At 41.6% G+C, this 27,494-nt stretch overlaps 1 protein-coding gene across 1 annotated transcript in view; it reads left to right on the plus strand.

Moving 5' to 3' along the window:
• The window catches only part of MKNK2 (MAPK interacting serine/threonine kinase 2), a 40,477-nt gene extending 12,983 nt beyond the window's left edge, over positions 1-27,494 (plus strand). The window contains exons 5-14 of the mRNA XM_007431371.4: positions 1,427-1,524; positions 5,700-5,779; positions 6,873-6,946; positions 7,243-7,347; positions 8,883-8,938; positions 9,213-9,308; positions 18,471-18,665; positions 18,836-19,000; positions 19,664-19,707; positions 20,628-27,494. Coding sequence (XP_007431433.1) covers positions 1,427-1,524; positions 5,700-5,779; positions 6,873-6,946; positions 7,243-7,347; positions 8,883-8,938; positions 9,213-9,308; positions 18,471-18,665; positions 18,836-19,000; positions 19,664-19,707; positions 20,628-20,880 — 1,166 coding nt within the window. The 3' untranslated portion in view covers positions 20,881-27,494. The remainder of the gene's footprint in view (positions 1-1,426; positions 1,525-5,699; positions 5,780-6,872; positions 6,947-7,242; positions 7,348-8,882; positions 8,939-9,212; positions 9,309-18,470; positions 18,666-18,835; positions 19,001-19,663; positions 19,708-20,627) is intronic.

Here is a 27,494-nt window from a genome sequence, read left to right on the forward strand (position 1 = left end):
TTCTTGATTTCCATCATATACTGATCAGCAACCAACCTTCATGTTTGTGCAAAACACTCCATAGTTCAAGCCTATTCACTTTATCATACGCTTTCTCTGAATCACCAAACATGCAATACAGATAGTCCTCAGATAGCAACCACAGTTGGGACTGGCAACTCGGTCATTAAGCAAAGTGATCACTAAGTGAAACCATGACTCTGCTTACAATCTTCCTTCAGCTTTCCTTTGCTTTATAGACCTGTGAAGGTTGTAAATGTAAGGATTGGTCGCAAATTTACTTTTTCATCACGATCGTAACTGCAGATGGTCACTAAACGAGGACTACCTGTAAACTGTCATTTTTATATTTATACATTTCTTAGGTTTGGCACATTTTGGTCAGCATGCTGTAAATGCAACTGACGCTTAGTTTTATCCCAAGCGTGTGTACACTAGACTATGCCAGGGTCTCTAAAATAGAGACCCACAACGAGTCAGTCAGTTGCCCTCAACTCATCTGCTAGGCGGTATACTACCTGGCAAAGGCTTAGGATGAGGGTTCTTTATTAGGTTTTGTTATCTTCAGTTCACACACTTTTTCAATTTTGCATCAAGATTGCACTCATGCAGTATGCTACACAAACTGCGGACAGAGGTGTCTGTAGTTTGTTAGCTGTGCCTACTCATGGGAGAAACGACTGGATGTGGTTGGCTTCTGACACTGTTGTTTATACAGCCAGACCCCATCTGGCGAATTGTGTCCAGCGATGAACCTAAAGCAGGTTCGTAGAAGGGCAGCCTAGATGAGCGAAACACAAGCCCTGAGACAAGATATGGAAGGCCTTGAAAAGAGAAGACCAAAGAGCTGTATGGTAGCATTCTCCAGATACTTGAAAGAAGATTCAGACGTTCTTTGCCAGGCAGAGGGTGGAAGACAGAATAATGGAAGACAGTTCCAGTTATAGGGAGGATGATTTTGATTGAGTATGTTGGTCTATGACTGAAATAAAATTGATTGGTTGATTGATTGCTTTTGGTTGAGTATAAGACTAAAGCTTCCCAACAGAGTAGCTTGACAGTGGAACCAGTTACTTCCCTGGATGTCTTTAAACAGAGACTGGAGAGTAATCGGTGGAGGATGCTTTTGTTTGGATTCTTGCATGGAGCAGAGGGTTGGACTTGATGGCTCTGATTCCAGCTCTGATCCTATTAGAGGTGTTGTTTAGAAACTTTTTGACTAGAGTGAAACAGTGTCTTTGAAACAATGAATACTGGAAACTGGAAGAACTTAGATGTGGGTGGGCTCTGAAATTGTTACCCTTGAATTTTTGGCCTTTTGTGAGTTTTCCCCCAAATCAGTGGGGGTGCTGTCTGAAATCTGTGGAAGACTCATTTTGGGATATGCTTTCTCTCCCTGTCCTCGTCTTTCTGCCACCGTGTTCAGATGTTTACCAGCTCCAAGAAGAGGTCCTCGGAGAAGGAGCGCATGCAAAAGTCCAGGCCTGTGTTAACCTCATTACTAATAAGGAGTATGCAGTGAAGGTATGAATCCTTGGTCATGGTGGCTTCTCTGAGGAAAGGGAATTCTTATTGGATTCAGGAAATAAGGGCTGTTGCTTCCAATACAGATAGTCCTTGCTTAATGACCATTTATTTAACGATGGTTCGGCAACTGTTGCAAACTCTTGCACCCCCCCTGTGATCACGTCATTGCGATTTGCAATCTTTTTTATGACGGTTGTTAAGCAAATCACCATGGTCATTAAGCAAATCACAGTCATTAAGTGAATCACGATTGTTAAGAATTCTGGCAAAAAAAGTCCATTGAGGAAGCTGGATTCGCTTAACGACCACGTGATTTGCTTAACGACTGCCCCACTTAATGACCAATTTTCCGGTCCCTGTTGTGGTTGTTAAGTGAGGTTTACCTGTACACTGAAGCCAAAAGGGTTGAGCTAAAATTTGTGCATGGAGGGGAATATCCAAACTTTGGTCTTCTGCAGTAATGGAATCCTGATGCATTACAAGAGAAAAAGTCAGCAGATGTGTTTTCGAGATATGCTTTGTATTGCTCAAGCATTGGAGAAAGTGTCTTGGGGATTGGGCAACATCAAGATTCCTGCTTGGTCTCAGTGGTTCTGCTATTTACAGCCTGTCCCCTCTAATCTACCCAAAACTGTTTGAGGAAAATGCTGAGGTGCTGCAAAACCTGTGGCGAAGTTGTGGCTTTGCAAGAAAGTTAATTTTGATTGTAGGCTGGAGCAGGGATTCCTAACTAGCTTCCAAGCACTAGGCAATTTGTTTTGATCTTGTTAGTCTTGGGCTCTTAACCTTAATCTATCTCTGTAAATAAAACTCTAGTTCCAGTCTGCCTGCATCTATGTCATATCTACAGCTTGTTTGGAGGCTTTGGCTGATGCAAGCAAAAATGTGCACCAGTCTTTAATCATACTGTTGGACTTGGGAGATAGTTGGTTTTGATCTGTTGGTGTATGCTAATCTTTCCTACCTTACAGGATTGTTGAGAATATGCCAAAGAGGTTTATTTATTTATTATATTTCAAATTTGTCACCGCCCATCTCTCTGTGGAGTGACTGGTTGTACTTTTCATGCTTGTAAAGTAGGTTTAGTAAAGATAGTAATTCTCTGAAATGATAGATTAACTGTCCTGCTATATATCAGAGGCTTCCTTCTTCAAACCTTGATTGAGTTACTTAAATATTTGATGACAGTGTAGTGGTAGAAAATATTTCAGTATTTTATGTAAGTGTGTAGCGAAAGTCACTTTGGAATGCTCAGCTGAATTGTGAAAAAAAATATTTGCAAATAGAAAGCTAGCTTAGTTCTTTCTCTGGTATGCTAGCTTCTTACTTTCAGAAGGACATTCACCTTTTTCAGCTAGTAGAGTTAGTAGAGGTTTCTTTTTAATAATTAGCACTAACTGCTGGAAATGTGGCTTCTAATTGGCACTGCTAAGGCATCAGGATATATATTCCTTGATCTGGAATATAAAGGATGATTATCCCTTCCAGAGTATATTTATTATTTGTATTTATTGAAGCTGTTCAAGCATTAGGCAGATATAAATATAATAATACATTTCTATGCAAGAGAGATTTACTTTATGCATCAGCTGGTTAGTTCCTCTAATAACATGCCAGCCACATAACTGCATGATTAATGATAATGAAACAGCTCTTCTGTTTCCAGCTTCTTTTGAAACACATACTGCTGCCTAAAATAAACAGAATGTCTGTACTCTTGGTCTTGCAAAAAGTTGTTAAGATTGTGTAGTCTCTTCTTCCCCTCTGCCTCTCCATTTTTATTTTGTTTTTTCTAAACCTGCTTGTGGAAAACTGCCCTATGGCTCTTCTGTATAAGAAGTTGACATAAAATCAAGCCTGCTCTTGAATTCCTAAATGGATAGCTGTAGTTAGTCAAGCACAAGTGGGAACAAGCAGGATGTCACCGTTGATGCCAGACTAACAGACAGATGATGGCAGAACCCTTTGTGGTGTAAAGCTGGCAGTTTGTTGAACCTTGGTCCCTTTCCCCAGGTGAGCATCCTCCAGAAGTGTTTAGACTACAAATACACCTGTATGGCAAGTGATGGTCCCAACAGAGGAATGTATGAACATTAGGGGAAAAAAGCTATTTAACCATTTATTAATTTATTTTTCAAATTTATATGACAGATAAAGACAGGTTTCCAGTGGAAACAGTTCCCCAGAAAGGCAGTGAGCTTCCCTGGGTTGGGTATGTCTACCCATCTGTTTGGGATACTTTTATTCTTCTTCTGAGCAGGGAAATTGAATATGATATGACTCCTTCCAGCTGTAGGATCCTGTGATTTACATCTGCAGTCCAAGATGCTTATAGTTCAATTCAGTGTAGATTTCCTCCCTAACTATATGGGGGGGCTTAATCTCTTTATGTCAATTGTTAAGTAAATAGAAGACTTGATTTAAAAAAAAAAAATCATTTCCCCCCTGTAATTCCCCTGCAACAGTTCTCTGCCAAGAGGCAACTAGTTTTCAGTTAAAAATTTCCCTTAGAGGCGTCTTTCTCAGCTGTATCTCCCAGCTTGACCTTTTCTCTTCCCAAGCCCGTTTCTCCCCCAGCTTTTTTTTTTTTTTTTGTTAATCCCTCTTGCCAGCTTGCATGAAGGCAAGAACAGTGACGCAGATGATCTAAAATGGGACAGGGAGAACCTGGCACCGGCTTTTATGTGTGTTTGTGTTGTGCAGATGCCATGGCTCTGGGGAAGGGAGAAGAGGACAGTTGTAAAACTGGCGATGGAGAGGGGAGCCAAGGGGTGGTGATGTTAAAACCTCCCGGGGCAGAGGGAGGAGAACAGCTGCTGCATGCTGAATTCACGTCTCTCTGGGGTGCATGGTTGTGTGTGTGTGTTTTTTAAAGTTGGCAGAAGGCAAGAAACAACAGTTCTTTCATTCATCTCAGGCTGTAAAGTGGCAACTTGGGGAGCAGGGAAGTGTGGGGCCCCATAAATAATCCCATTTTCCACCCTTTCGCTCTTCAATTTCATATCCAACGGTTTGCATGTTGCTGCAGCTTCAAAGGAATAGGCTTGTGAAAAGTCCTGGGACTATCCTGAACTCTCTTAGTCAAAGAAAGAAAGTTAGAAAGAAATCAGCTGCCCAGAGAACAGCTGGAGACTCCCTTCCCTCCCTTTGCTTCTGAATAAGTCAGCGGAGTTACTCTGTTGTTATTGTCCAAGTGTGGTTGAGCATAGAGGCTTGCCAGGTGCACGTCTGCTCCCCCAAACTGTCTTGATGACTGTTTCCCAGGTGGGATCTTGCAATTCTGAGTCAAAAGGCTGAATTTGTTCTGCAGATTGGAAGAAACTAAAGGGATTAGAAAGGGAGGTGGGGTGGTGGGGGTGGAGGTTGAGGAAGCAGGGGACGGGGAGAAAAGAGGGCTTGAGAATTGCAGAGGAGAGAAACGGTCACTGGTGGGGAAGGGTTTAACCCACCCTGTCATGTTAGTGTTTGAGATGCTGGGAAACTTTTTGTGAAAAGGAATATTCAACTGAGTCCAGCAGTGTTTTTTCTCAACCTTGGCAGCTTTCAGATGTGTGGACTTCAACTCCCAGAATTCCCCAGCCACCCTTGCTGGCTGGAGAATTCTGGGAGTTGAAATCCACACATCTGAAAGCTGCCAGGGTTGAGAAAAAACACTGCTGTTTACAGTAAGCAGACGTGTTTGGGCTTTTTAAATTGCCGGTTCGGTATGAGTTGAAGGAATGGCCTTTTCTTCATTCTGTCTAAAATCGATTAAAGGAACACCCTGTTTGTCTTTGCGTATGAAGAACTAACACTTGGGAAAACTGCGTGTACGGTTTTCTAGAGTCCTGGGAGTTTGTTTATGAGATTGTAGCTTGTGTTAACTTCAGCGCTGCCTTGCAGTGCTCCATAAACATGATCTCCAGAGTGTGTTGTACTTTGCTCATGTTTCATACAACATCATAGAGCACAGTAGTTGACACCTCCTTCCCCATGAAATATTACTTCAGATCAGCCCTTCCCATCCCAGGGAAGATTCGACAGCAGTTGGAGAAGCGTGCATGAGTTGAAGATGAGCTTGGCATCAAAAATCATTACTCAACCCTTGAATGCAACATATCTGCTCAGAATATTCGCTTCAGCTCAACGTTGTTGTAACTATACCCACTTCCATGTTTTTTTTTCTTTTAAAGATAATTGAGAAGCGTCTTGGACACATCCGAAATCGGGTATTCCGAGAGGTGGAAATGCTGTATCAGTGCCAAGGACATAGGTACTGGGCCAAGGCGAGCCAAGGGCTTAAACAGTAGAGTTTTAAGCTTGATTTTTGCTGTATCTTGGTTGTGTCCTGGTTGTATTAATCCTGACTGTGGTAATCAGATAATCTCCCCGTGCAAAAGAAGACCGCCGCCGCCACCACCCCACACATTGAAAAGTAGCAGGTCAGTGAGGTGGTTAAGGCTACACCCCTGATAAGCTTGTTTTCTAAATGTGAGGAAGTTCTTCTGTATGGACTCTAATCTCCCACAAGACGTTCCAAAGTGGTACAGCTCCAGAACAAGTCTGATCATCTTTGAATTGGGCCCAGAGCTTGTTGGTGAAGGTTTTGAATTTCTGGCATTGAAGGAGAACTCATTGCCTCCAAAAATGGGGTTTTCCAGAAAGACTTGATTAACGTTCTCCAGTCAGCATAGTAGGTGCTAAGGGATAAATGGTTCTACTCCAGGATCTGGAGGGCCCCATCTGTCCATCTCTGTGACAGACTGCTGCTTTCTACTCAGCCACCGGCCTCTCCTTCACGTGGAGATGTACCAGAGGAGGTGTTTGCGTTTGAGATCCTGCAGGTTGAAGGAGCCTGACCATTGCTTTCAAGTATCAGACGAATTTGGCCATCACATGAAACTTTAATGAAGTTCATTTCTTTGAGTAAAGCATGTTAAATGAATGAACAGTGCTTTGCTGACCTTGGTCTAGAGTTTAGTCAGTTGTATGAACCCAGCTTTGGTGTGACTAACTTCAGTTTTCATAGTTGTAGGAGGGTGATCAACAGCTTGGCCACTGTTTTAATGTAGCTAAAAAAACATTAGCTAAATTGAGACAGAGAAGACATCTGTCAGCTAATAGCTGATATCTTACTAGTACTGCCATATTTAGGGGCACGCTACCTCTGAATACCAGGCAGAGGAACGTATGGGCTTCATGCTCTGCATTGTCGCTGTTTAGAGGTGTTTTGCTTGCTCCTGGGAAAAATAGGAAGTTGATAATCAGGATTGGTTTTTGAATGAAAATGAAATGGGTTTAATTTCTTTTTCTTACCTGTCTTTTCTTATCCGTAAATATGCCTCCCCCCACAATCTCTTCTTCAGGAACATCCTGGAGCTGATAGAATTCTTTGAGGAAGAGGACCGGTTCTACCTCGTGTTTGAGAAGATGAGAGGAGGTGAGTTGCTGGCAAAATGAATGTTTTGTAGGTAGGGGAGGTTCCTTTTTTTTTTTTTAAGGTTCCAATTTTTTTCCAATTTAAGTAATGAGGAAAAAAACATAAATTGTACATATTGTAATTTTATTTATTTCATCAAATTTATACACTGCCCATCTCTCTGTATAAGCGACTGTATAGGCAGCGTACAAGTAAAAAAAAAATTATAATTGTCCTTATATAATCTACATCTGTAAGCAAAGAGCATTAGGTCTTTGGTCCATGGTGTAATTTGGCCCGTCAATTTATCTTTTCAGGCTCCATCTTAACCCACATCCATCGTCGACGCCATTTCAATGAGCTAGAGGCCAGCATGGTGGTGCACGACATAGCCAGTGCCCTTAATTTCTTGCACAATAAAGGTGGGTAAAAATGAGTGCTGGGGGCAAATTATCTTTTGGTTTTCCCAAAGCACACTGTGCAACTTGAGTTCTTCTCCTGTTGCTTGTTTGCAACCCACTAAGCCAGCGTCTCTCAACCAAGTATGGTGGCTGGGGAATTCAGGGAGTTGAAATCCATACATCTTCAAGCTACTGAGGTTGAGAAACACGGCACTAAGCATATATCACTGCCACAGTAAATCTTAAGCTATCTGCATTAGCCAGTCCTCATCCTTTTCATACTGCATTCCAGCAAGTTGTGTGATGCCCAGGAATCTGCTGAGGCCTGATCTGGGAACTTCCCTATAATTTCCCTTTTCTTCTTCTCTTATCCTATGTGTATATATATATGCTTTATTTGGGGAAATATCTGCAGATATGCAATGAAACCCAACCTTATAGGGTTGCTACAGAATATAATTGATACTTGTTAAGGAGTTGTTAACTTTTTACCTTAATACTAGCAGTTGAGAAGCAGAGTTACTTGGAAAAATGTAGAGGCACCTGGTTGAATACTTGGGTAGGGAGATTTCCTTGCATGAAGCAGACTTAACAGAACTCCTTTTCACAAGATATGCTGAGGGCCATCAGCTTAGATGGCTTTCAAAGTGGACCAGATTGCAGAGACCATGATTTAGGACCAGGAAGTTGAAGGACCATTTTCTTCTAACTTGGTCTGTCCACATAACCAAGTTGTCAATAGATATCTTGGCTACTATTACTGTTAGACCTTCAGCTGATGGAGATGTGGAAGTGGCCATTCTCTAGGCTGGTTCCTGAATTTGGAGATTCCTGTCCCCAGAATTTGACTTGGCCCCTTTCCCTGACAGCATTTGCCTATGCTGTTGTTTTGGGTTTTTCTGTTTATTTTAATGAGCTGATCTTTATTGATTTATTTCAATATCAGCTGATCTTAATGTTGATATCTCAAATCATCTGTTTTTAAGATGTGTGTTTTTTTAAGTTACGCTGATAGCGAACTGCATTAGGTGTTGTTGTCGCTGAAAAGGTGGGATATAAATATTTTTAATAACACCTGTGTTGGTGGCTGTGACCTAAGCTTGTGAGTGAAGCCTCCATGCTTGTCTTGAATGACAAATGCTAGAGCCACGCCAAGAAAAGAGCTGTTGGAGTATTCAGTTTCATGCAAGGAAGAGACAGATGGAAGGTCTTTGAATTAAACATATGCTTTGCTTCCTAAGTAGCTTTCTAAATCCAGCAGATAAGAGATCTGGGATAAAACAGAAGGGACAGGATCCTTCTGGCCACTGTAAGCACTAGCTGTTAAGGGTGTGTACTTCTTTAGAAACATCTGGCTGACCACAGTTTGAAGCAGGATGCTTGGTTAGATGGACTTGTGGCTTCTTTCAGCAGGATCCGATTACACAGCTTGACTCAACTTTTCTGCATTTCAGTTCTCTCTTTTCCACTCGTGCAGCTGCTCTGTCATGTTCTTCCAGTCAAAAGCAGAAAGTATTAACTGCTAATGTTAAGCTTCTTTCTTTCTTTTATTACAGGAATAGCACATAGAGATTTAAAACCAGAAAATATTCTCTGTGAGAGTTCAAATCAGGTAAGCACTGGTTTAATTGCTCCTTGGTTAGTTCCCAGTCTCTGATGGGGTCACGTGCTGCAAGATAGATCCCAGGAACTTGCTGATGCAGGAAGATGTAGTGATAAGTGGGCTAATAAAGTATAAACTTGGACTGTTGTTTGTGCATAACAAGGAGGGTTTGAATTTATGATAGAATTTTAAATTCTAATTAGCATGGGTTTTTCTTCCAAAAGAGATGACCTTTCTTTCCCTCTCAACCCCTCCCCTTGCCCCCATTTGTCTGCAACACCAGGTTTCCCCGGTGAAAATCTGTGATTTCGATTTAGGAAGTGGGATTAAGCTGAACGGTGATTGTTCCCCCATTTCCACCCCAGAGCTACTCACTCCGGTAAGTAGTTCCCCAAGGAGAAGTATATTTCATAGAATCATAGGGATGGAAGGGTGCTTTCTGGTGATAAGAAAAAAGAAAAAAAGCTTTGTACAAGCATTGATCATCCAGTAAAATAGACCAAGTGGACGTTTTAAAAAACTCAAAACTTTCCCTAGTCTGGTGGTCTGGAGGGCCTGGTTTAGGGAAAATTGCTTTTAAATGGAATAAGTTTTTTATACAGTATATATTGACTTTTTGCTGCTAAAAACGTAAAAAGTTTTGAAATGGGATTCAGTTGATTCCCAAAAGGCAGGTAATCAGTCAGTAGGTGTTAGGCACATTCAGCGTGGAGATTTCATTTAGCAATCTCTGAGTAATACCTGATGCCAATAAGGGAGGAGGATGTTGGCTTCTCTGGGAATTCTGAAGGCATCTCACCCCTCTTGGAAACAGGATGCCAGACTCTGTTTGTTTGTTGATTCAGCCTTTGTTGATTCAGCCATGCTTTTATGTATTTGATATGGTAACTGATGGTTCCATAAGTGGAAGGAATCTCTGGGAGGTCAGCATGACCTGTGTGTGTGTTGTCCTCAAGGTAGGGTCCCCAGAAGTCATCCTTCAGCATTTACAGAGAAATCGAAATACCTGCTTCCAGTCTAACATGCGTATCAAGCCACCAAATATAAGCCTGAATATGCTGTTCCAGATCTTTAGTGAAGTGGGCACTTTGGCAGGTTGGTAGTTTTGGTTAAATGACTGGCATTGGTTTTCTTTAGGCAGATGGTTAGGCAACCATTTTTTAACCATAGTCCTTGAAAAGTTTTACAATCATGGATGGTAGTGTAATATTCTAGTTTCAAAGCAATCCTGAGTTTTGGGTCCCGTTAATTTCCTTTCTGGGGTGTCATGTAACCAGGGTCTTCTGCATACTTTGGTTCTTACTTAACCACTATCAGAGAAAACGAATTAAGGATTGTAAGGGTAATGGGTTCAAAACCACTCTCTTTTATATTCCATCTACAAGCCTGAAGGATGAGTCCCAGCCTCCTTTGGTGAGAAATGCTCAGTACTCGATCATCATACATTATCTACCCCGATATAATTACTCTCTTTTGCACGCCAACCCATCCTTTTGCATTATCCTTTTGAAGTTCTTGCTTAGGATCTCCTTAATTTGTAAAGGAAAATTGGAGACAATTTTGCATGCAGCGTCAAGTTGCAGCTAGACTTTTCATGGAAATTCTAGCTAGTGAAGCCTGCTAGGTTTTTTTTTTTAATCTTTAAGCTTCACAGGAACCAGTTTTATTGCTGATAGTCAGCTTTCAAAGCAGAGGCTCTATAATGAAATACTTTGCATCTTCCCTCTTCCATGACTTACGTAGCCAAAATTTATACCTAGCCACATGCAAGAACTGTATGTTTAAGTAGAGAAAAACCCCACGGCTTGAAGCAGGAAGGGCAGCAGATCCTGGCTCATTTGTGCTACAATAAGCCCCCAGAATGCTCTTCAGCCAGTCTGTAGAATTTTGGTGATGTAATTTCCAAATACTGGTAATATAATTTTCTGCTTGTTTTGAGTCAGGAAATGCATGCAAACTGTACACGTTTTGGTTAGTTTTTAGTTTTAAATTAGAGTTGGCAAATTTTTTTTAAAAAGTGCCACCTTTATAGATTTTCCTTGATTAGCATGACTGTACTTGCTCTCCTCAAATTTGTTAAGCTATTTGTCCATCTGATAAATCAGTCCATCACTACCTTAAGGGAAAGGCTCTTTTAAAATAGGCCAATAAAGCATAGTGCTGATTGACTTTGGTTAGACAAAATGTTGGGGAAAAGGAATAGTTGGAAGAGTAAGTTTTCTAAGACAGTAATACCTTACTAATCCTCTCTCTGGCCATTTCATCCTATCTCTGATGCGTATGACACTTTTTTCCTATCCTGCAAATTTTGTCCCAATCTCCCTGCCCCCTTGGAGATGTGCAATAATGAGGTAGGCTCTGCTGAATGAAAGCAGCTGATCCAAAGGTCCTTCAGTAGATGGTTTCCCAAAATATGCCTGGGTAGGTTGTAATACCTTGGTGATCTTGCAGTTTGGAAGCTAAGTAGGATACAACCTGATTAGTATTTGGAGGGGGGAACTTCAGAATGTGATTTTTTTTTAGCCTAACTGTTGCTATATGGATTTGGTTAGATTGTCCTCAAGCAGCATTATGTTCTTACTGTATTCTTTTGTTTGGGTTTTTTTTTTTGTTTGCTATTTTGCTGTTGGTTTTTATATGTTCATTGCCCAGGGTTGCAGCTGGTAAGATGGGTGGCTATATAAATCAATATAATAAATATAATTAAAGTCAGAAAAACCTTTTGGCAGACAGGGTGCTCCATCATTGGAGGTTTTCAAGAAAAGACTGGACAGTTATTTGTCCAGAATAGTATAAGGATTCCTGCACAGGGCAGGGGGTTAGACTAGGAGACCTCCAAAGTCCCTTCCAACCCTGTGATTCTGTGAAGGGAATAGCAAAACCCCCTGTCAAGGAAACCTCATGGACATGATTGTGAAGCCACTAAGAGTCAGGGTCAACTCAAAGGAGACCTTACTTTTTCTTAAACCGAGATTACCGAGCCACACTTAACATGCAGTCCACAAATTATCTTAGGGTGTAAGGGGATGGCCAGTTTCATACAACAGGCAATAGTTGGGTTCCCCAGTGTATTGAACCACAAACCGCTAAACTCCATTTTTAGGGTAGAAACCAGCCAGGGAGTTAAATCTATGCATTCTCTGTTCTGGTGTTTAACCCAGTTTTTTTCCCACAGTGTCTAGCATCTCAGCCACCTTTTCAGCATTCTCATGTGAAATGCAGCTCCTGGGTGTGTGCATGTGTGAGGGGAGGTCAGAATGTCAAGATGGCATTTGTGGGGGTGAGATCAAAGCTCTGCCCCTTTTTTCCTTACGTTGCAAACACTGTAGAGTTGGCTTGCCAGACACTATGGCCTGTCTCCTTGGTGGATTGAGCTGGGGTCCTGTGTACATGAAATGCCTCATTTCACTTGGCTGATTTGGGTAGAAATATATTTATATTTTATTTATTTATATGTCAAATTCTTATCACTGTCCAACTCCCCCACAAGGAGGGACTCTGGGCAGTTTACAACAAAACAATTTCCCTGGCCTTTCTGAATGAACATGGCTAGCTGATTTTAATTGTGACTTCTCTTCCTGTGCTAAGGCTGATATTCTCTCTGTGTGTCTGGACTGGCAAACTTCAGGATGGGATTCTGCCTTCCCTCCCTCCCTCCCTCCATCTCTTTCATCCCGTCTTCCCTCCCCCCATAGATATGAGAGGCAAAGAAGCTTGCTAAAGTGGGTCAGTAGAGGCTTGCATATGGGGTGATGGGAGGAGCAAGGAAGAGGTGGAGACGTGGCTGGAGTTTGGCTTCTTCATTGTGTAGCTGGGCTAACCCATCTGTCTTGCTGGGCAAGTTTGGCTCCATGGATAAGGTTAGTTTTCTGCGTGGGTGTGTGGATGTGTGTTCATGCATCTGGTTGGACGCGGCCTTGCCTTTCTACATTACTCAGATTACTTGCTTTCTTCCCTTTTTATTCTCCCTCTTCCTTATGCGTAAGAGGAACCTAAACAAACAAAAACCGCTTTCTTAATTTCTTTGATTTTATTCCAGGTGTTTGGGGCTTTTGATTCTTTCTGAGAATATCCCCTCTCCGCCTGAGCATATTCACAGATGCATGGACATTGCTTCAAGGAGGGAGGTGCTTAATTTGAGTTTTCTGCACAGTTTTTCTCTCTCTCTCCACTTCCCCCACCTCCCTTGCCAGTTATAATAATCCCAGGAAGAACAGTATGGAGATTTATGAACTTGATGCCCTTCTTTTCCAGGGCAAAGCAGTAAAAAAGAGGGCTTTCCTGAATACTTGAGATTTTTTCCCCCCATCTATTTTGTACTCCTCAGTGCTATAGGGTATTTTATTTATGGCTCGTTCCTGTAGTAGCACAGATCTTGAAGAATGAGTGGAGAGGAAACTGCTCTGTTAAATTCAGCTGTATCTTTTCTTTGCAGTTTATTTTGCCTCTTCTTCTTTCTCTTTTTCTCCAGGAGATATATTTATACCAGCGTTTCTCAACCTTGGCAGCTTCAAGATGTGTGGACTTCAACTCCCAGAATTCCCCAGCCAGCCATGGGAATTCTGGGAGTTGAAGTCCACACATCTTCAAGTTGCCCAGGTTGAGAAACACTGATTTATACCTGAAAATATACAGTCTACCTGTATGGAGAGGTTTCAAAAGGGTCTCCTATTCAAAAGACCTTTCTGAAACTCAGGAGGGACCCAGTCAGTGTAAATGGGCAGTGGTGAGTTGTGTGAACACGTAACTTCATCTCCTGTAACTGAGTTCACCCCAAAGATGGTCAAAGCCATCTTTCTAAGTCTGTTGCATGAGCCCAACCATCATGCTTAGCCATGATACAGTGTCTTCATTTGGCCATGGCACATTAAGTGGCCAAGGAACTGTGGTGTGTTAATACCATTTCAAGCGTAGTAAATTAGATGAACGCAGCCAGTTGGTGGTTTCTGACCAGAGCTAGGTCTAGAACTTGTTTTTAATCTGGCATGGGCTCGTGTTGGGTTTTGTTTTCATCTGAGATTCAGGGAGCTTTGGCTAACCTTCTGAAGAGCTTGCTGGGTCAAGGGATACGTAACATTCTCCCAGTGACTCTGTTTCCCGTGCCCTGCAGGCACTGCTTAGCTGGGAAGTTAAACACAATGCAAGGCCACAGCTCCCACGGCGTGCTGGTTGAGCAAGTTCTAGACTTCTGCCCTGCCCTGTTCTCGGGGTTTTGTCCAGGTTAGATGCAATCATATTTTTTTCTTCTTTTGAAAAGGGAGGAATGGAATTTGGCAGCTGATGCAACCTCGGTGCAAGCGAGGGACTTGTGACTCCTTGCACCTGGCCGGTTCAATCCAGCTGTATTCAGGGACGGTGGGAGGTGGCAAAGGGTGAACTCAGTGCCTTGCATGAGTGTGTGTATGTGTGTGTGTGTGTGTGTGTCTGATAGATAGAATGAATTCCAGCTATTATCTCCAGTGTTTTTTTAATCTTGCAGGCAGGAGGTGGATTATGACTTGCATAATGGGAAGGAAATAGAGAGGGAAATGTTCATCAGTTCACTTGTTGGAATCTTTGCTATGGAATGTATGGAAGGATCCCTTTGAGCATGTGAAGAGTGTATTTTCCTTCCTAGCTAACGAATGGCTGTCTGCCCTCTGTGTTTCTCAGATTAAGGACCTGCCACAGACATATGCCTGGAATTCCTTGCCGAAATGCCTATATGTTGCAAATTCTTGAATTCCCCCACTACTTGGTGGACAAAAATTAACATGAAACCACTCATATGTATTTCTTCTCCCCATTACATGCCCTACCTTGTCTCATTTCTCATTAGAGGGTAGATCTAAATAAATAAATTTGTAATCTCCTTATGGATGGGGAAGTCCTCAAAGCTTCATGTATGTGGATGCTGAAAGGTAAATATCTCCTTTGTGATGTCTCCAGGAATGATCCAACTTGGGGGAGACTTCACAGATAATCCTTGCTTAACAACCATTTGTTTAGCAACCGTCTGAAATTATGATGGTGCTGAAAAAATTTACGACTGGTCCTTGCACTTAAGACTGTTGCAGCACCCCCGCGGTCATGTGATTGCGATCTGGGCACTTGGCAACCAGTTCACACTTACGACGTTTGCAGCGTCCTGGGGTCACGTGATCACCATTTGTGACCTTCCCAGCTGGCTTCTGGCAAGCAAAATCAATGGGGAGCCATGTGATTCACTTAATAATCTTGGTGATTTGCTTAACAACCACCGCAAAAAAGGTCTTAAAATCAGGTGTGGTCACGTAATGGTTCACTTAATGACTGCCCCAGGTAATGATGAATTTTCTGGTCCCTTTTGTGGCTGTTAAGCAAGAACTACCTGTATACCTTTTATGATTAATATAGACAGTCTTCTGGACAGCTCCCTGCCCATAAGCTCCTACAGTTGTAAGTTTATTGGGGCACTATACAAAACTTCTTTGCTCATATCTTCCATATAATATTTGTTTCTAGAAAAGCTGAGCTTGCATTCTCTTCTGCCTTGGGGAGGACGTGATGGAATTACAGCTGCTTTTTCTTTTCAGTATTTGGACCTGGATGCTCCACAGCAGGGGCCCAACCATTTTAAAAAAATTATTATTAGATTTATATCCTAATTTTTATCTTGTACAACTCAAGGCAGTGTACATAATGCTCCTGCCTCCTATTTTTGCTGTAGTGATTCAAGTGATTTGGAAACAGGTTAGGCTTAAAGGATTTGCCCATCTTGTGCAAATCCAGGTCTTCAGTGTCTCCCCCCACCCCTTTTTCCCCTCTAGGCTTCATCCCAGGGAACTCTCATCTGTTTATGCTTTCTTTCCCTCCCATGCAAGATTTATCTGATGGACCTGTCCTGAAGTCTAAGCTGAGTCAATATTCTGTTGCCAACAGGATTGACTAAATGGATTCCAGTTGACCTTGCCAAATGCTTCCAGTGTTTTACACTGAGAAGTACAGTGCTCTGGGGCAACTCTGATTTTGGTGATCAAGAGTATCAGCTGAGAAATTAGGTTCTAGAAGGGCCATTAGCTTTTCTTGATCCTATGCTAATTGCCAGGTAGAGATATGAGGTAGATAAAAATGGAATATGATGGCTGGGAACTCCCCAGTAACTCAGTTTTGCATCTTTGTTGCAGAATAAGGTTTCTGGTAGAAATACTAATCAAGATAATGATTCTCTATCCTTGCCCCTTTCCCCCTTTCTGAGGGAAAGTTAAGCTACCATGTGTGATGTATGAAACTCTCTATGACAGGTCCTTTGGTCTCTGACCATATGAGAATACTCTTGATCATCATCTCAGCAACAGGGAATGCAAGTTTTGGGACTCAAATTAGCCTTTGAATTGTGTGCTGAAGGCCACATTCTCCAAAAGGATTGGTAGAACCAGGATAAAAACTAGCTTTGACTACATTTCCTTTATATTTAAAATTACAGCAAAGATGATTGCTCTCCAGTTATGTATTTAACAATTTTCCTAATGGGTCATCTTCCAATTTGTTGGCAACCTTTGGAGTCTTCTGGGAGGTGATGCAATGCTTCTGGGGATCACATGTGTTCTTGGATCTTTCCTCTGTGGCATAGATCAAGGTTTAGTATAGCACTGAACTCCAACTAGTGACACCACTCTGAAGAGTAAACAAAGACTCATCACAATTGGTGTGATGCGTGTAGCATTGGCATGGGGAGAATCTGGAAGCAACACTAATTTTTCCTCTTCCTGCTCCCCCAAAGCCCTATTCCAACCCTTTAACAAGCTTGGCAAAGAAATGTTAAGATGTTAGAAAGCCAGAATAACTAATATGAACTGGAAAATCCTGTTTCCAAGGGAATTCTTGCTTGTTCTAGGATCAGAGATGAGGCAAGACCCCCAATTTGCATAATCACTGAGTATTAGTTGGGGCTGGTGGAGAATGACATACAATCACATTTAGAATGGGGCTTTGCTTTAGGAGCAGATAGAACAAAATAGCTCAGAGAGCACCAAGAAACACAGTACAAAATAAATATATCTTTCTGAGTGTGCCTCTAATATGAAAGCCAAAAGAACCTGCATTTTTATAACATTTATAGACTACTATTAAAATTTTGGGAAATGCTGGCTTGGGACAAGGAAGAATCTTGCTGATTAGTTGAGAATTAACAGCTTCACTTGGCAATTGAAAATAAAAAGAACTATCATATATGAAAAATCTGTATCTGGATTTGTACGAACTCTCTGTATTGAAAATGGACTGGATGGTTTGGGTCACATAACACTGACTAGATTAAAATGAGGTTGGGTAGTTTGTAGTTTAATATCTTATGGATCTCAGCCATTAACTTTGCATATTAAGTGAACCAGACTATGTCTGTAGCATAGCATTTCACGTAAACATAGTAATCATAATTGGTTAACCTGGATCTTGGGTTAAACATGTGTGAATCCGGTTGGTATGTGTCTGCCTTTTAGGAGACCTTGGGGTAAAATGTGTTTGCTTTCAGGGAATTTGAATCTTGTACTCTGATCTTTCCAGGCTTCTATATTGGGGGCTCAGATCCCTCTTGAGATTGTGAGATGTGCAGGTGGCTGTGGATCTGTTGCAGGAAAGGAAAGGATGGCCAACTGGGCTGAGTTGTAGGATCCAAGCCTTGGTCCTTGGACGTATCTCGTGTGTAGGTTCTTGTCCACCTCCTCCAACCTCTTGGCCATTCTTTCTTTGAGGTTTGGAGCAGCCTTGGGAGATCACAGCTGAGGGTTGATGCTCCCATCTTCCTTCCAGGGACTCCTTAAAAATATCCTTAGGCTATATTTATGTTGGGTGAAGCTGGGGTTATGTGTTGCCAGTAGGCTTCCATTTTTTTGCCAGCTGAAATAGAAGGTATCTTCCAAAGAATAAGAAGGGTACAATTGCCTTGCTGGTCCATCTGGCCCAGCATCTGGTTTCTGACTCTGGTCAGGCTTGTATCTTCCTCTGCAGTTTGAGGTTTGCAGGAGTCTTTTATTCTTGCTTGTCGAGCATTTGGCAGCTGGAAGTAGACTGCGCTTGTGAGGGGAGGTTCTGTTTTCATTGTAGAGTACATGAGGGCAGGGCGCTAGCCCCCTTCCTATTTCCAACGTGGCCAGAAGGCAACAGCATCCCATGTTGCTGACTTCCATGGAATCTGAGGTTTAGAAATATTGCTGAAACCTGGTTTCATTGTGCAATCATGATTAGTCATTGACCAGACCAATTTTGGAAGATAGCCTTATCACTGTCTTACCATTCCTGATTCTGTTGCCAATAAATTTCACTGGGGATGGTTAGGTGTTATGTAAGGGAGAAAAAGATATGTCTCCATCTGTTTGCAAAAGAATAATCAGAGATAAATCCTTGCAGAAGTCAGTACCTTATCTTTCCTGATTATGCTTTTCTATAGTTACTGGGGACAGACCTGTCCATGTAGAGCGTGTGCATCTGCACGAATAACTGCATTTGAATCAGTGTCTAAATTGATGGCGGTTATTTTTGTCTCCCCACCCCCCCATTCTCTGAATTTTTTCCCCTCCCCCAGTGTGGTTCAGCAGAATATATGGCCCCGGAAGTGGTGGAGGCGTTTAACGAAGAAGCGTCTATCTATGACAAGCGCTGTGATTTGTGGAGCTTGGGAGTCATTCTGTACATCATGCTGAGCGGCTACCCCCCTTTTGTGGGTCACTGTGGGACCGACTGCGGCTGGGACCGTGGTGAAGCGTGCCCTGCTTGCCAGGTGATCATACCCAGATGGCACTTCCTGTTTGCCAGCAGTGCAAAGCCCCCCAGAGTTCCATTTGCTTCTCCCCTCCTCTTAGAAATGTCTTAATTGGCTTCTGTATGTATTTTCTTATTATTTTTAGATGTGCTGGCTTCTTCTCTTAACATAACTTTTTCTTCTTGCAGAATATGTTGTTTGAAAGCATTCAGGAAGGGAAGTATGAATTCCCGGACAAGGACTGGGCTCACATCTCTTTTGAAGCTAAAGACCTCATTTCAAAGCTTCTTGTAAGAGATGCCAAAAAGCGTCTGAGCGCGGCCGAAGTTCTCAAGCATCCATGGGTACAAGGGGTGAGCATCCTTGGGTGAGGTGGACAAAAGATGGACATATGATCCTTTATTTTCCCTTTGTGCTTATCTGGGGCAAAGGATGATTCACTGTTAATGTAAGCTAGACTACGAAGTTTAAAAAATAGGAGGAAGGTATGGCATTCATTGAAGCCACGAAAACGGTGTGGATGTGTCCGTGAGATCCTTAGCCATCAGGCTTGATTGAAACGCAGCTTTACTTTTCAGCAATGTTTCTCAATTTTAAGCTATGTGGACTTCAACTTCCAGAATTCCTCAGCCAGCATGCTGACTGGGGAATTCTGGGAGTTGAAGTCCACATAGTGTAACTTAAAGTTGGTAAGGTTGAGAAACACCACCTTACAGATTTGGAAGCCTCAGACATCTACTGTTTTCTGTGAAGTGCGTTTTCTGTCCCTGTCTAGAGCGCACCTCAATTAGTGAGCAAGCACCTATTTATTTAGGAATAGGCAAACTACCAAACTATACATTTGAATGGGGTTGACATGTCTCCATTGTACTTGTTTAAATGGAACTTTAATTTTGTCATGGAAAAATGCAGAGAAGGTGTGACTTAAAAGGGCACTGAGGTCTGCAAGGAATTGTAGGCGATCCTAGATGACTATCATGATGACAACATAACTCCTTTTTTTTTCTTGCTCCTAGTGTGCTCCTGATAACACGCTCCCCACTCCAATCATCCTACAAAGGTGAGTGAACACCCCTGCTAAGAAGCATTATAGAAATACTTTTAATAAATAAGAATGTTGAGGTGTATCTCAAATATTTCTTAACTTCCACGGTAGAAAATTACAGCTAAATATGAGGTTTCTTGTCACCTGGGAATCTGTTTTTGTTCAAAAACTGAATACATGGAAAGCAACAGCTTTCTAATCTCTGCTGCATTATCAAACTTTCAGTCATAAACCAATATAAAATGTATATAATTACCACTATTTCAGTGGTAATTTTAAGGTGTAGAACATCAGTTTAATAACAAGTAATAGGAATTACCAATGAAAAGTGTAGAACTTTATAACACCAAGTCCTTCTTACAAAGATGTGCCAGAAAACATGTGGGCAGTTCTGCTGCTATTGTAGCCTTCCTTCAGTGAATTCAATTTATTTAGAAAATTTATATGGCTCCCCACTTCAAGCAAATCATTCTGGGTGGCTAACAATACAAAACCACTGTAAAACAAAATTAAAAATACAATTAATAGCAAATAGAATAAATACAAGAGCTGAGGCATCTTGCAAACAGGTCACAAACACACACATGCTGAACTCTGCTAACAACCCAGCCCTAATGCCTAAGGGAAGAGTCAGGTTTTCATGGCCTTCTGGAAGTGCCATCCAGATCTCAGGGCAGGCACCATGACAGTGGACCATCTGAAACCCATAGAGTTAAGCCGCGAGGAACGTAGCCCAAATTGTGCTTTCAGCAGAGCCAGTCCCACAGAGCCCAAACGTGCAAAACAAGTTAATGCCGGGCCCAAAACGCTTTTTCTGCACCCAGATTTTTAACTGTTTAGTGGTGGGATATGCACAAGCAAGGGGGGCCAGATAGTCTTAATTTGCCTTCCTTTTCCTTAATTTGCCCTCCTTTTCCTTAATTTGCCCTTGGTAGGAACAGCAGTGCCAAAGAGTTGACATCGTTTGCTGCCGAAGCCATTGCCGTCAACCGTCAGTTAATGCAGCACGAGGAAGAGGCTGCGGAGGAGACCCTCCCCATTATCGTCAAAGCTACCTCATGCTCTATGCACCTCTCTCCTCCTTCCGAATCCAAGCTGGCCAAACGCAGACAGAAGACAAACATGGCTAAAGCGAACCCCAGCCAGCATCTGGTTACCCCGTTGGTCCTGGTCGGGGATCACATGTGACTGCCTTTCCTTATATACATCCATTCTTCCATTTCCCTCCTCCTTCTATCTTTTCGGACAAAAAAAAGGTCTGCTTGAATAGCTTAAAAAAAAAAAAGATCAAGTTGGCTGGTTTCCAAGGATTCTTTTTTGTTTCTGATCTTGTTCAACACGGGCTGTTTTGTTTCTTGTTCCTTTCTCTGTCTTTTTTTTAAAAAAGCGACAACAGGTATTTAAACTCTTATTCCCCCTGTGCTTCCCCTCTTCCCAGTGCATTTTGATACGCATGTAATTTTTGCTTAAAAGGTTTAAAAAAAAAAAAAGTTGCCCTTTCCTCCCCACTGAAGGATAGCTTATCTGGGGGGCTGCTGTTTTTTTTCCCTCTCTCAGCTTCTTGTACTGTGAAAGAGGGAAAGGAGAAACCCTTTCCCTTGTCTGTCCACCCCAAGCTTGAACTTTTAAACGTAGCATTTTTATGTTTGAGAGGGTTTGCTTTTTTACGTTTGTTTTAATTTGTCCTTGCTATTGATTTCTTTTTTTCTTTTTTTAAACTTCTAACTACTCAGATTCTGCACCTAAAAACTTCTGTAGGGTTTGAGAAGTGGGTGGGGATTTATTTTGTCTGTTTCCCAATAGCACTGGAGTGACTTCGGGGGGGGGAAACAATTACAGTCCGTGGATTGTATGAGTGTTTATGGGGAATTTAGGGAAAATTGCAAAGTCTTCCCTAAAACTGTACGGATTCTATAAGCTGAAAGTAGTAGTATCTGGGATATAAACAGAAGAGGGGAGAGGAAACCCAAGCATATAGGATGGGATTCCTTCTCCCCACCTCCTGGAAAAGTTCACAGCACTTATTTTGTATTTTGTTGTAGTTCTTCTTTTCAAGGGGCCAAGCTGCAGATGATACAAGAACCTTATTTTATTTCAATCCAGATATGTCCTGTTAACATGGGAGGGGTCCAATTTTTTTAAAGAGCAAAAGGGGTGCATGTTTAGGATCTACCATAGTTGAGTCTAATCCCTTATGTTTTTTTCCTGTTTGATAAGGGGACATAAAGGAGAGTTGAGAAAAGTTCTGGTCAAAAGGAAAGATTTTACTACCTTCCATAGAGTAAGCTCTTGCAAAAAAGAAAAGAAAAGAAAAAAGTGAGGTTTAATCTGAATGGGAAGTAGTCAACATTAATTAAACCATCCTCTGCAGGGCTGTAAAAACTTTGCAAAAATATTCATAGAGATACGTAGAACGCTTTTGAGTTTGCAAATGTAGAATGCCCTATGGTAGGCTTACAGTGGCAGAATAGTTTATGGCAATCCTTTACAACTTTTGGTGACTGTTTTTTACTTTTTTTTATTTTTATTTTTTAAACCGAGGTGATGCATTATGTTTGATCTCCCCATCCCAAAGGCAAAATACGGCTTGAGGGAATTATGTTGAAATATTTCCCAGTCTTTGGAGCCTTTAAACTTCGGTTCTACTTATACTGTACCAGTATAGATCTGATTCCTCAGGGATGATTGCTTCCTACGGGGACTAATTAATATTGGGAACTTCTAGCCTCCCCTGCCCCTAACCTCTACAGAACTTCAGTTCTTATAATTCTGGGTTTTGTGTAAGAGAATGATGATGAAACTAGTTTAAAGCTAGACCTGCTGTAAGCTTGTGAATTGGGGAGAAGGGGGCAGAACTGTAATCAAACTCAGGATGGTGTACGCAGATGTGCTCAAATGGTCAAAACTTGCTTTTTGGAAGAGGGGAAGGAAGGGAAACAGCTGGTGTACTTGGGTACATATAGAGTCTCATAGAGAAGGAACTGGAGGATTCAGTGTTGGAAAGGTTTTTCTTAAAAAAAATTGGTTTCAACACGTGAATTTGAAGCAGTTAGCAAGTAGCATAATCGGGTGAAATTCTGGTGGAAGACCCTCCAAGAAAGATGGGAAGAAAGATGAAAATAGTATTCGGTTAGGGTTCCTGTTTGGCCTTTTCCTCTTCTCATTGTCTGGTCTGGCCTGAAAGTTTTGGCCCAGCATTAACATAAGCATTGCCAGATGATGGCCAATAAGTTGTGCTGTTGCTGTCTGGGCCTCATGATTTTCTCCATCCCTCCATTGTATTCCAGTGTTGAGCAACTAAGCCTGAGAGTCATAATGTGAATCGCCTGCAACATAAGAAATCAGGGCTAAGTCAGGAGCATTGTGGGAAATAAATGGCAGATCCCAGCTGCTGCATGAGGATTGATGCAGCTTGGCTGCTGCCGGTTAATGCTGAGTCTAGAGGAGAGGGCCAGCAGAGGGCATTTTTGTGGGGGGACCTTCAGTCCTGATACCACCCTTGATTTGAGACTGTCCTCAGTGTTGTCAACACAGTTGGGTGTTGATATCCTGTTTCACCATGGATCAGTCATGGTGGATGAGAGGCACTTCCAAGGACATTATTTTATGTTAATAGGTCGAGAGCTGAAGGAGGAAAAAGGCATACTATCTTCCTCTTAAGGCTTGGGTTATAATGAAACATGATGGTGCTTTCCAGGCACACCCGGAAATTAGACTGTTGGTTGTTTGTGTCTGCTGGGAGAGACTCAAACGTGCATGCTGAGCCCCTCTCCCCCTTTCCCCCCTGCTCTCAGACATACATAGGCCCAAGTCCTGCTCCCAAAATTTCTTGAAAAGACTGTGCACACATCCGGGCAGTGGAAACATTTGCACATAAATCAGTATTGCATCATGATATCGATTGGAAAATATCCTTGAATGTGTGCGTGGTGCCTTGATACGGTGGCAGCTGTGACTAGGGTGCGGGTGGGCAGATCCTTTTGCCGTGCTCAAATCCAGTATTATTTCTGCCTGCCTTTCTTTACGCATAAGCTACAGGGCAAGTAGCCGTATGCATTCTTACTTGGGAGCAACTCCTACTGAATTCTGCTGGATTTGCTTCTAAGAAAGTATGTGTAGGACTGGTTGATGGGTGAAGGGCTGCATTTCTAAGTGTACAGGTATGGATGGGAAGGCTTATTGAATCTGTTGGGCTTCCTTCAGAGGAACCAAGTGGGGGGGATCAACCTGTAGTTTCACTTTGGAGGTGAAAGTAGTTTTAAAAACTAGCTAGGGAGGTGGTTTTGAAACTTAGTGTGGTTTGCTGTGCATGGCGAGGGAAAGTCTTGGTTATTGTCTTAAGGTTAGTTTGACCTATCTGTTCTCCTTTCTAAGCCTTGGGAATTTTTTATCCAGTGATATGAGGTGGATCCTCTCTGGTACTTTTGCAGAATTGGTTGAACAGCCATGTATATAAACTCATCTTAAGTGGTTGTAGCAAAACTTCTGCTGTTGACCTCAGCTCCTATCCAGATGTGCACATTTGGGCATGTGGGCGTATGTGATCTAAGAATGATGCTTGTCTCTGAATAAAGACTTTTTTTAAAGTAACAATACTATGCAAAGAAGTTTGAATTCTTTTTGCAGAGAAAGAGAAATAATGTTTTTCAGATGCCAAAACTGCAGGATATTGATTTTTTTTTATAAGTGTGGAGGCTTGTAAAATAACTTGTCACCTCCTTTCTTTTCTACTTTTGATATTTTTCTCTACTTTCTTGACAGAGGGTAAAACAGATGGATCCCCCTTCTAGTATTATTGTTTGCTTTTTATGACCATGCAGTCTTTTCCAACAGATGCTCTTTCATTATTAGGGAGTGGGGTGGAAAGAGGGGACAGTCTAGAATGTGAGGTACAGAATACACTGGTAGCTGAGCAGGCTAAAACATTGGAGAAATTATTTTTTAAAGCAAAGAATTTTTATCATATGTTTCAGAACAAAATTCTATATAAGTATGGATTTTGTTATTGATGATAAATCTTAGTCTTGCGGCAAGAAATTACTTGAACATACAGTGGTGGGCTCATGCCCACTGTTCAAGAAAGCTGTCCTATAGTTGTAGCAGATGGCTTCGAAATTGTCTAGGGATGACATATTTAATCCTTTCAGGATAAGAAGCGAAGGGACTAGCTTTCAGTTTGGATAGCAACCATGGTTGTTGCTAAGCATGCTAGAGTTGCATCAAAAAGAAGCTGGGAAACTTGGACGTTTGCACAGCACATTTTAAGCCAGTGTGGAAACTTGACATGCTGTCTTGCCCTCCTTCCTGCCCCAAACCCTGTACTATTCTAATTCAAATGGTTCTAAACTGGTTTTAAATTGTGTGGTGGGACATAGTATGCTTCGTTCCTGCTTTTTTTGTTGTTTGCTGTTTTTGCTTGTCTGTCCTTCAAAAGAAAGACAGTTTTAAGAACAGCGTATCAAAAGTTATGAGTGTATTTACACTTTTTTTTCCTTCAAGAGCATCTATTCCCCAGAAGTGACATGGTACCTGTATTTGGCTGAGCATTTTAGCTTGGTCTGTGAAAACTCTAAGCCACTTTGATTATAGGGCCAGTGTGTGCTTGGTTCATCTGAGAAACATGTCTGTAATGTCCTCCTCCCCAACCATTTGGGATACTACTTTGGGAGGGGAAGAACTGCCTCTTACTTCCCTCCGTTTTATTAATAAAGGGCCAAAATGGGTGTACCAGAGACTCCTGTGATGCCTATGGTATACTGATAGGTTGGGAATGGTGGACAGTGACTTGTACCTTTCAGACCAGCATTCTTAAGGTGAAACATGTACCGTGCATCGGTCTTTTTTAAATAAGGATACTTCTCAGGAGTATGTCAGCATGTGAAGGATTGCTCAGAGATCCCTTTTTTGTCTCTGATTTGTGCCTGATATTTAAGAAACAAAACATCCTAGATAATTTACGAAGTGTTTGGAATTGTATGACAGAATTGTGCACGGTTACAGAAAAAAATCATGCAGAGCACCAAATAATAGCTTTTGCATCCCCTCCTGTGTGTTGTTCATCTTAACATATGTAGCCCTTCTCTGCAAGGCTGCACATTTTTTTCATATGTGCAAGAGCAATGGGTCAGAATTGAGCACGTGCTTTTTAATTAGTGAGGTTTTTAAAGCAAATAAATCATTTTTGGCGGCATGGGTGAAGTGGAGCAATCTCATAGAAAAACATTGCTAAGATCATATCTTACTCCGGGATGGTGAATGATCTGAATATCTGAGTGAAAGGATTCAGGTGTGCCCGAAAGGGAACTCTGTCCTCTATTTTGAAAGGATGACATTTCTGTGGCCCACTGAAAGGGGTGGTTGTGATCTGTTGGCACTGGGGTGGGTTTTTTTTTTTTTTTTTAAAGGCTTCTGTCAAAATGACATAACTTGCCTTATTTCCTTTGCAATGTGGAATTCCATCTCGGTTTGGAGTTGATTTTGCAACATGAAGGTGCATCGACAGTTCAGGTTTTGAAGAAGTATATTAAGTGCATCCAAATTCCACACTCAACTTGGAGATACTGTGGGCCATGGATGGCTTTTCTACACTTAATGTAGTAGCCCCTGCTGAAATTTCATCACTTAGTTAATTTGAATGGGAAATGGGTCTGAAGACTAGGAATTTGGCATTTTGGGCGCATTCTTTCCCAAATCTCGTAGCGCAGCTAAGCTAGAAATGGTTGTTTTCAATGCAGGTTTCCTCTGATAATCTAAAGCTGTAATCTCAGCATATCTGGAGGTTACCAGATTGGAGAAAGCCGTCTTAGACTTTCCCCCTTGATTTACCTTCCTCTCCTTCACTGTGCTCCTTTTTGTGCGTGTGACCAAAATTGGTGGTGCTTAGATTTCTTGCCTCTTAATTCAGAGGAAACTAGACGGATGGGAGAGATGGAGTGCTTGGAGGTGTTAGACTACTCATTTGTATTAACCCCAAGGAATTATGTGAAATGGGCATACAGCACCTCTCCACTGGAGAGCCTTAAACACTGTCCCGCTCTGCACAGTTCCCTAGGTTTGGAAGCCCAAAGAGTTAAACTGAGTTTAAAGTCACTAGTTCTTAATGGATCTGTGCTTCTGGACAGACATGGGAATGCCTCCAACATGCTCCCTTAACATCTCAACCATCCACTTTCTCTCAAGATTGCTTTCCACATATTTATAATTTGCATTGTTACTTTCTAATTAGTTGTGCACAGATTAATCTGTTCTTGCCAAAGTTCTTACTTTAAACCTTTTGTATCCCACCCTCTCAGTATTTTTCTTTGTAAAAACTTTTATTGGAAAGCATCTTGTTTTGTACCTCCATGAGTTTTAATTAGCTGCATATATGAGGACGGGAATGTCTTGATGCATCTTTGACTTAATGCCCTCCTCTCCTCAATTTAAGTCTATTTAGAACTGGTTATTTAGCATTTTACTGTGAAGTAGGTTTCTTTTCTTTTCTGAGAAAAATCAGTTCAGGAAAAATATTTTCCTTTGATTACCATAAAAGTCTGCCAAAGGTTTTGTGTTCTGACATAAAGTCACCTTAATGCACCACTGGGGACTATAGATGCAAGAGTCCTTCAGCAAGAGACTGGTTTGAAAATGACAAATTAAAAAAAAAAACTTTAAAAATCTTAAAAAAAAAAAAACAAAGCACTTTATTATGTACCAGGTGAACTGATTCAGCTTGATGGAACTTTTTCCTTTGTAACACCTTGTTGATGCCAGAATTTTTTGTATTCTGTTTTGTAAGAATTTAATAAATGCATTGAAACATG

Source organism: Python bivittatus, unplaced genomic scaffold (assembly GCF_059951505.1).
Source record: "Python bivittatus isolate LINGU-HERP-01145 unplaced genomic scaffold, Pbiv_v1 ctg000580_np1212, whole genome shotgun sequence".
In the NCBI taxonomy this organism is placed as follows: domain Eukaryota; kingdom Metazoa; phylum Chordata; class Lepidosauria; order Squamata; family Pythonidae; genus Python; species Python bivittatus.